The sequence below is a fragment of the Plasmodium cynomolgi genome, chromosome 14, assembly GCF_000321355.1.
Source record: "Plasmodium cynomolgi strain B DNA, chromosome 14, whole genome shotgun sequence".
Classification (NCBI taxonomy): domain Eukaryota; phylum Apicomplexa; class Aconoidasida; order Haemosporida; family Plasmodiidae; genus Plasmodium; species Plasmodium cynomolgi.
Window position 1 is genome coordinate 2,227,922 of NC_020407.1, and position 10,090 is coordinate 2,238,011.

A 10,090-nucleotide genomic window follows, 5' to 3' on the forward strand; every position below is an offset into this window, starting at 1 on the left:
TCTCAAAGGTGGGACAATCCCGGTTTGTTATTACGACACACTAGATCGATTCCGCCTTTTTTTTTTTTTTTTTTTGCTGCTCGTGCGAAATGCTGAACCGGAGGGGAAAGGCACAAATTAATTTCACCCCGCTCTCATCGGTAAATGAAGTGGAAGCCCATGCACAGATCACCTACACATAAATGCGACCCTCCTTTACTATTCTACGTAAAATAAAGTGATAATTATTTTCCCACTGAGGAGATACTCATGGTGTCGCTTCCCCTCACAGTGGGGTGCATTTGGGCGCGTGAGCACATAACCGGAGTGGCGGGTGAGCCTATGTCTACGCGGGGCAAGCGCAGTGCGACTAGCACGAGGGTGCTCGCCAAATCGAATTTGTTGGTCCGACCCAGTTGGCTCGACCCGGTTGGCCCGACTCATTGACTGCGCACAGCCGTATGCACATGAATGTGGGGTTCGCACCTGCATGCTTATTTGCATGCTTATTTGCACGCTTATTTGCACGCTTATCTGTATGCTTATCTGTATGCTACCTGCGTGTTACCTGCGTGTTACCTGCGTGCTGCCTGCCTGCGTGTACTTGTTCGCACCCGCGCGTGCTTTTTTGCACATCTCGGGGAAGGTGAACCTCGGGCACGTCGGTCCGCCCCGCAGCTCCGCAGATCGGTAGCCACCGTAACTCCTCCGATCGGTTCTGCCCCAGGTTAGCTGCTCTACTCGTTTCTTCACCTGATCTGCACATTGCGCCATTCATTGATGCACAGGAAAAAAAAAAAAAAAAACGAGTCGAAAAGGGCCCCGCTCGGCGGGGTCATGCTCATCGTAGTAATGCACATCGTAGTAACGCACATCGTGGCAACGCACATCGTAGTAATGCACACCGTTGGAACCCCCACACGGGGTGCTTTCTTCGCTCGTTCGCTTTGTGCACAGGGAGCCAATTCGCACAAGTGCACCCCTCACCTGTTGTATTCCCCGGGGGTCACCCTCGAAAAGGGTGGAAGCAGGGCAGCAGCGCAGCAGGGCAGCGGGGCAGCATCGCAACAGAGCAGCATCGCAGCAGAGCGCCTCTCAACAAAATTGAGCAAATCACATTCTCCGTTTCCCCCCCCTGGTCGAAGTGAAACCATAGCTGAGGGACCATGTTGGAGGAGGTGCTTCGAAGAGGACACCACACCACCCAGCTCGTCGTCTTAAAGGGATTTCCCCTAAGCTGGTCCTGCAGTGTGCCAAATTTTTTTTTTTTTTAATCCTCCTCGGAGGAGGATTCTCGACATTGAGTTGGTCAGATGAACTAGGGGGAGGTCTCCAAAGGTGATATAAAAATGAGTAAAAAAAAAAAAAAGGGGAGAGGAAAAAACATCTACTTGAAGTGGCTACATAAAAATGATGTCACCAAGCCACGTGTGTGTAAAGGGGCTGCCCAAACAAATTAGGGGTGAGGGGTCATTTCATCTGAGCCATTTTGCACACGTGTGTTCTCTACTTTGGTACTCCACGCAGTTGAGTGAAGAAAAGCAAAATGCTGATCTGTTGCTTTTTAGATGGCCCATCTGGGGCTAACTCCAAATGGTCAATCGGGGCCATCCCCAAAAAAGCCTCTACCAAAGATGGCTCTACCAAAAAAGCCACCCCCAAGGAGGCCTCCCCCGTTGCTGCCCCGAAATGTGAACCACGGGGTGAGGCTCCCCCCAAAACGACGTGCAAAACTTCTTGCGGTGCTTCAAATTTGTGTTGTAAAAAAAAAAAAAAAAAAAATCATTTCGAAACGTTGCTAGGCTACGTGTGATTTTGTAGGACTATCAAGAGGGGACCTACAATGCTAAAAATTGTGCACGTCGGTTTCGCTTCGAGTCAGTTTTGTGAATCGCCAAGGGGGGAAAGAACGTATGACAGATTAGTATTGCGTTTTTTTTTTTTTTTTTTTTTTTTTCTGTTTTTTTTCCATCGCGTAAAGCTTTTGGGGATGCGTTTTGCACACAAGGGGTGGGATCTCATCCAAGCGCAGCGCTCGGGAGGGGAGTCGAGTCGGGAGAAGGGCTCGGCAAGATCGACCCCGCCAAACGGGGAACCGCAACAGGTGAAGCGCAGCAGGTGAAGCGGAACAGGTTAAGCGGAACAGGTTAAGCGGAACAGGTGAAGCGCAGCAGGTGAAGCGGAACAGGTTAAGTGGAACAGGTTAAGCGGAACACGTGAAACGCAACAGATGAACCGCAACAGGTGAACCGCAACAGGTGAAACGCAACAGATGAACCGCAACAGGTGAAACGCAACAGATGAACCGCTCAAGCGCTATAATCTACTTCAAAGATCTCGGAGTGAGGACCCCCCCCCCTCGGTGGGGCTTCAAATCGGGGGGCACTCGCTTCAAGGGTATCCTTTGGGGAGGGATAAACGTCCAAGAGAAGAGATCCGGAGCGACCCTGGGACAGCTAATTGACAGGAGGAAAAACGAGTTAGACCTTTCCACTAGTGAAGAAGTAATTCGCAGGTACAAAAGAGCAAACATAAAGAAAATACTCAAGGGGGGAACCAAATCTGGGGAGTTGCAACGGGATGGAAGTCAACGGGATGGAAGTCAACAGGACGGCAGTCAACGGGATGGGACAAGCGTGACGCAGTGCTACCATGCAGAGGAACCGCCCCATTTGCTGGGCTCCCTCGTTCGGATTCCCAACTCAGGGAAAAAAGGCACCGTTCGTGGGGAGGACAGAACACTGCAGTGTTACCAACCGATAGCTAAGAAAGACATGCTTGACGCACACCAAAGAGGGTTACACAAAAAGGAGGAAAAGGAAGCTGCACAGGATGAACATGTGAAAGATGCTGTAGATAAATTATTCACCTCGAGAAAAAAAAAAAAACCTCATGAAGAGAATCGTTTTTAAAAGCTGTCACGATTATTTGGAACTTATTGACAAATATGAAGAGGAAAGGGGTCGGGACGATGATAAGTTTTATAATTGCCTGAACAGTGCAGGTAAAAATGGGGATACGTCTTTTAACAGGGAGGGGAAAATCCAAGCCGAGGGCGAGACACCCCCAGGTAGTGGTGGAAGTGGTAGTACCAGTAGCAGTACCAGTAGCAGCACTAGTAGCAGTACCAGTAGCAGCACTAGTAGCAGTACTGGTAGTACTCCTAGCAGTGGTAGCAGTGCGCCCGTCGAGGATGGCTACCTGTTCGAGGTGGATAATGATACCAGCAGTGACGCAAACGTGAGCGTCGGTTTGGGCCCCCCAAAGGAAAGTCCCAGACTGAACGTTTCGATTTTCTCAGAGATAGGAAAAAGAGAAATACTGGAGTCATGCAAAAGGAGAAGGAACATGCAAAATGAAATCAACAAGAATAGTGACGCGCGGAATATGTTTAATAGGGATATTTATTTTTGGCTGAAGCGGAAGGTGCATAGGTCCGTCGGGTGGCAGTTGACAGCGGGACGTTTGAACAAAGGAGAGGAGGTCATCGACGTGACGGATCTGACGTGCGCCGGGGGGCATGGCCTAGTGGGGGGATCTCCCCCGGGGGTGCAGGCGGAGGTGCCGGCTGAGGTGCGCGCAGAGGCTGTCCCCAATCAGGACGCCAACGCATACGCCAGTAGGGAGTCCAACGTGTACGCCAGCCGCGAACCCAACGCATACGCCAGTAGGGAGTCCAACGTGTACGCCAGCCGCGAATCCAACGCATACGCCAGCCGGGAACCCAACGCGAAAACGAGTGTGAAGGGCGGGGCGGGCCTCAACACGGATCACCTAATCGCCGAGGAGAGGGCCGCGCCAAGGTTGTTGGGGCCTGTCCAGGGGAAGGACTCCCCCAGGGGGACGTACCTGCAGAGGCGGGCGGCGCCGCTCCACTTTTTGAACAGGTTTAGCGCGAAAGGGGCGGGTAGTCCCCGCAAAGAGGGGATCGACGAGGGGCGCAGCCAGGAGGGAAGCCAGGATAACAGCCAGGGGAGCAGCCAGGAGAGCCGCCAGGATAACAGCCAGGAGAGCCGCCAATGGAGCAGCCAGGAGAGCCGCCAATGGAGCAGCCAGGAGAGCCGCCAATGGAGCCGCCAATGGAGCAGCCAGGTTAAGAGCCAGGGGGGGGACCCCGCCGAGGAGTACCAAGGCATCGTGGACAACAGCACGAACGTGTTCAAGCAGCTGCGGGATAATTACCAACTATTCAAAGAAAAAAAATTATCTCCAAACCTACTGGAGAGCTGCGAAAAATACGTGAGCTACTACTACGGAATCGAGAAGGAAGAAAAAATAAAGGAACTTCGAAAGTACGCAAACATAAATTTCTACGATATGATCAAGGAAGGGAATTTCACAATCGATGATTACAATCGTCTCCTAAAAAGCAAAATTTTTTTTAACAATGAAGAGGAGGCATTTCGGAACTTCAATCTGTTCAAACAGCATGACCTTAAAGTGAACGTGGAGACATATAACTGTTTGATGTATGCATCTATTGTCCACAAAAATGCAAAATTGGGTAGACTAATATACTTGCAAATGGTAAAAGATGCTATAAATCCGAATAAAAATACGTACTGCATTTTGATCAAGGCACATATTATGGACAATGACATTAGAAGCGCTTTCCACTTGTACAGAAAAATGATAAAAGAAGATATAGAGGTGGACTTACCCATTTATTCTACCCTTATTGATGGTCTGCTAAAGCACAAGCATTATGAAAGAGCAGAATCCTTTTTTAATTACATCGTTAGCTATAGAAACGTCACTCCTGATGAGATACTCTATACCATTATGATTAAGAAGTGTGCCTATAGAGGAGAGGCGGAGAAGTGCCTCAATTTTTACGATACCATGATTAGCAGTAATATGAAAATTACGGATATAACTCTCATAGAGATTATTAACTGTCTTTCCAAAAGAAAGGATTATTTTTCACAAGTTTTTCATTTTTATAATATTTATTTGGCTAATGATATGAGTATTAACCACCGTTTGGTGTTGTACTTAATTGTGGCTTGCTCCAGTACAGGGAATGTAAAGCGGTTGAAGGAGGTTTTGAAGAGTGCTAATCGGCACCGAGTTAGGATCACGGAGGAGATGTGCTGCTACATCATACGGACCTTTGCGAACAACTGCCGCCGTGAGGGCATCACGCTCAGCGAGCGGCACAACAATATCCGCTACGCCTGGGCGGTGGTCCACGAATTGGTGCGTAGGGGGAGGGAAGCCAGAGAAGTGGGAGAAGTGGGAGAAGTGGAAGAAGCGAGAGAAGTGAGAGAAGCGAAAGAAGCTGGTGCAGCGGAAGAAGCGAGAGAAGTGGAAGAAGCTAGAGAAGCTACTGCAGCGAAAGAAGCGGGCACATCGGGAGCAGCCGCTGCAACGCACGCTGGGGGTAGTGGCACAATCGGTGTCAACACCTCTCATGGTGGAGGAGTTACCCCCCTCCGCGGAGGCACAAAAATATTGAACAGCATCGTGCAGCTGTACATACACTGCGACTACCACGACTACGCCATCAGCATGCTCAAATACTACACCCACTTCGAATGCCTCCCGGATATGTACACCTTCGGACTGCTCTACAAGCTACTGTTTTACAAAATGGAGGACTACGGAAGGGTCCTTTGTCTATACGATTACATGGTCAATCAAACTGGAGTGAAACCAGATGAAAAGACACTGAATCTCGTTCTACGTGCAGCCATCAAAACCAAGTCCTCAAAAAGCACATTATATGTGTTACGGCAAATGTACACAGCGAAGGTCTACCCGACAGCGAAGACCATAAAGGAACTCTACCATGTCGGTCGACACATAACTGATATACAGATACTTATTAATAACATGATAAAGCAACAGAAAAGGGAAATTTACGAGGAAAATGTAAAGGAGAGTCAACTAATTCAGCTGAATATTGATGAATATGAGTTGAATTTATTTCGGGAAGGGAAGACGTTCAAAACGAAGTCTCAGTTGGATCAAGTACGGGATCAATTCTTTAGGAGGAAGGAACGCGTGGAGAAAGAAAAGCGCATGTCTAAGGGTAAGAAGTCTTCTGATTGGCTGCCCTACGGTCAGTACCTCCAGCGCAAGCGAAAGGGTGGTGAGGCCTACGCACAGAAAGTCGACCGTCCCAAGCCCCTACCCTTCGCCTAAGGGTTTATGGTCCCTCCTGCTTAGCCGTTTACCTGTCAGAAATTTTTTACGGATGAGCCACTCCCATGGGCAGAGGCCATTCCTCTATTTCATGTCTCTTGACTTATTTTACCACGAAACGTTTTTCCACCTGGCGGGAAAAGGCCGTACTAGGGATGACCCACTCGATGTCGCAGCTGCTGAGTGGTCTCTACTGGGTGGCCCCTACTGGGGAAGCCCGGCTCAAAACAACAGAAGGGGCGTCTTCAAAAGGGGGGTCGATTCACTTCGCTCGAAGGCGAGAGTGTTTGGACAAATGGGTGTAGTTAGGAGGGGGTGCAAGGTGGGCCGGAGGTGGCATCACGGGGGGGAAAATGTACAAAAAAAAGGAAAAAAAAGGGAAAAAAAAGGAAAAGAGTGAGGGGCACCGTGTGGATGTGAGTCTCCCTTTTTTTTCACGTAAACACGAGTAAGGCGGGTGTAACGTGGAGCGCTTAGCTTGGCACAGTTAAATTGGAGCGCTTAGCTTGGCCCCTTAACTTTGCGCGGCTAGCTCGAGCCGATGTCGCTCATCAAATTATTGTCGACCAAATGGATTACGTACGAGTTGGCAATGTTGGCCAGGGCGATGGCCAGGAACAAACCAATTGCCAACACGTCACTTGTGTAAAAGAGGATGAAAATTTTTAGTAGGCACAGGACGACGTCCATGTAGAGGAGTTTCCTGTAAGGGGGGGGGAGCGGGAAGCGTGGAAGTGGGGAAGCGGGGAAGCGGGGAAGCGTGGAAGCGGGGAAGCAATCGGTGAGGGGTGGCAACCGATGAGGGAGGCCACCGATGAGGGAAGCCACCGGTGAGGGAAGCAACCGATGAGGGGGTCCCTACCAGACGAAGAACACCAGAGTGAAGCTCACGTGCTCGTAGACGCTGTGCGCGGAGAGGAATTTCTGCAAATGGTGGAAAGGGGAAAGGCGCTGTAGTACCACAAGTCGGTTATCTCTCACGTGCACGCAATGTACATGCAATGCACATGCAATGTGCGTGCAAGCTTTTCTGGGGGAGAGCGACTCCTCGTGACTGGGCCCACGTTAGAGACTCGCTGACGACCCCACGCGGGATATACACTCCACACACAGGTTGGAACAACTCCTACACCAACTTACGCTTTTAATAATATTCAAAATATGATAATGGGAGAGGAAGGAGGACATGTCGGCGATGGTCTGGACATGTGATGGACGGAGAGCCTTTTCACAGTCTTCCTTTGGTTGTTGTATTTTTCGATTCATCTCAACATGTTGATCTGTTTGTTTGCTTTTCTTTGTCTTTTCTCGTGGTCTGTTTATCTGCACAGTGTGTATGTTTGCACGTTTATCGGGAGGTCTGCCTACGCGTAGCATCACCTGTTTGGTGTCATCCGAATCGGAGTCTCGTAGCTTCTTGAACATTTCTTTGCTGCCATTGAGGGAGACACCGTGGTGGTAGACGAAGCTCCAGCTGTTGTAGTTAACGTACTTGTTAAAGAAAATCTTCGGCTGCCGTGGGTTCACTAATTGGTTTCTTTCCCTCAAGGAGATCATCCCTCTGAGGATTCCTATTCATGGGGGGGAACGCATGGAGTGCATGTGGTTAGCAGAGGAGAAAAAGGAAAGATAACAGACGCTTGGCAAGCGCGCGGCAGATGCTTGGCCAGCGAACGGTAGATGCTTGACCAGCGCACGGTAGATGCTTGGCCAGCGCAGGGTAGATGTTTGGCCAGCGCGCGGTAGATGCTTGGCCAGCGCACCGCAGATGCGCTTCAAATCTGTGGGAACGGATTGACAGTGTCGGGGAGGAGCTCTAATGAGCTCGCGGCCCGCGCTTCTTATCCTCACTTTTGATCGACTTGAGCAAACGCGCGCAGAAGAAAGAGAGCAGCCACTTCCATAGTGACGTAGCTTTCCTATACGATCGAGACAAACCCTTTCTGTGTATGCTCAACAGAGCTCGAATCATCACGACGGAAAATTTTATTAGAATAACAAAGTGAACCAAATAATATGCATAAATAAAAAGACAAACAGAAAATAATTTCAGACTATAATCGTACACATAGAATAGAAAGAGGAGATCAAAAAAAATATTTAACTGATTAATAAATCCAGAAATGATGAGAAACAGATCGTATCGGTAACTGTCAATTGTGTAATTTTTATTTTCGTATTGGATGTATTTCATGAGCTCTGCATTAATGCTCTCATTCGTTTCTTTGAGTTGATCTAGGTGATAAAATTTTTCGTCTTCCTCGGGTGGTGGTGGTGGTGGTGCTCTAGGACCGCCTGCTCGTCTTCTCCCCTCTTCGAAGTGGCTTGCCTCCTGACGTTGCCGCCGCTGCTGCTGCTGCTGATATTGCTGCCGCTGACGTTGCTGCTCTTCTTCTTCTTCCTCCTCCACAATGTAGTACTTCTCACTGGTGAATAGTTTTTTTTTTTTTCCTTCGCTTTGCTTGTCTTGTCTGCTCGTGGGGGGGCCTCCTTGGCTTTTTTTCTCGGTGCCCCCGGGGGGGGGTCCCTCTTTCCAAGCTCGTTGCTCAAGGGGTCAATCTTTCCCATTTCGTTGCTGGTCTGCACGCCGCTAGTCACAGCGATGCTGGTCTGCACGCCGCTAGTCACAGCACCGCTGGTCGGCACGCCGCTAACCACTGCGCTGGTGGTCGGCGCTTGAGCCCCCCCGGGGGAGGGGCCCAGGAAGCGCCCATAAATCCTCTTGCGAACCTCCTTTATGTTGTACCGCTTCACCAACTCATACTTTATGCTGTTACTTACAATCAGGTCGATGTAGAAGAAGACAAAGATGTACACATAGAGTATCAGGATAATAGTTTTGTTTAGCTCCGTCTTCGAACTAGTCAGTACGAGGGTGGTGATAGTAACGTAAACCAAAAAAAAAAGGAACGTACTCAGAAGGTAGTACACACATATTTGAATAAAGTATTTTTTGTTGATGATGTATGGAGAGGAGCAGTGCTTTATCACGCTGCCATGTAGACCCAGTTCAGTAATTTCTGCCTCCGTTAGGATCTGCGAAATTAGTGAGTTGCCGCTCATGGTGTTGCGCGGTGCGGGGGCACCAAGTCAGTGGAGAGCAATCCGGGGGGGAGTAACCCGTGGGGGAGCAATCCGTGGGGGAGCAATCCGTGGGAGGGTAACCCGTGGGAGAGTAACCCATGGGAGAGCAATCCTGGGGAGAGAGCCAGGGAAGTGAACCAGCGGTTCGGTCCGTCAGGGGGCACCCACTCGTGGGAAATAAAAAACAAAAAAATCAAAAATGAATAAAAAAAAAATCAAAAATGAATAAAAAAAAAAATCAAAAAATGAAGCAATAGCAAATCAAAAATAAATAAAAAAATGAAGCAATAGCAAATCGAAAGAACCACTTTCGCAAAACCATCAGTAGAAGTGACACATCCCTTAGCTCGCAAGAACGAACAGTTTTCCTCCTCGCTGCTCAGCTGGCATGCAAACAAAGCGGAAAAAACAAAAAAAAAAAAAAAAAAAAAAAAATCCCCTGGGTGGCTACTCAAAGGAGGGACTCGTGAAAACAGCACGTGACTCATATATGTTACAATCGCTGCTAAGCAAATCGGCAGACTAATCCAGGTGGTGAGAGCACATGCGAGGAGGTACAGGCGAGAGCATCCATAGGAGCTTCCTTTTCCCTCTAGGGGAGCACTCAGTCTGGGGAAACTGCCAAGGTGCGATTCGTTGTGCTGCTCTTAATTCCTGTTACATGATAAAAAGAAAAAAAAAAAAAAAAAACCACTCGCGACTGGGTGACGCTTCCTTTCGTGCGTTGCATATATTTGTTGACGCGTCGCCGAGCCAAGCCTGCACTGGGCGTATGCCTCGCGTCATGTAGGTTTTTTTCCCCTGGCGGATGGGAGCTTCGCACGGGAGCTGCGGCCGGGAGCTGCGGCCGCGTGCATACTGTGATGTGAGAGCAAGGCGA

The 10,090-nt window shown here is 49.2% G+C and overlaps 2 protein-coding genes across 2 annotated transcripts; one reads left to right on the top strand and one right to left on the bottom strand.

Moving 5' to 3' along the window:
- Positions 1–2,983: 2,983 nt before the first annotated feature.
- On the top strand, positions 2,984–6,126 carry PCYB_145910 (hypothetical protein; the record flags this gene model as incomplete). Its single annotated transcript, XM_004225061.1, has 1 exon — positions 2,984–6,126. A coding segment is annotated over one exon (3,141 nt), but the record flags the coding sequence as incomplete, so codon positions are not given.
- Positions 6,127–6,657: 531 nt separating this feature from the next.
- PCYB_145920 (hypothetical protein) lies at positions 6,658–9,189 on the bottom strand (the record flags this gene model as incomplete). The annotated part of the gene is made up of 5 exons (XM_004225062.1): positions 6,658–6,829; positions 6,989–7,050; positions 7,267–7,663; positions 7,989–8,668; positions 8,755–9,189. Coding segments are annotated over 5 exons (1,746 nt in total), but the record flags the coding sequence as incomplete, so codon positions are not given.
- Positions 9,190–10,090: the final 901 nt, after the last annotated feature.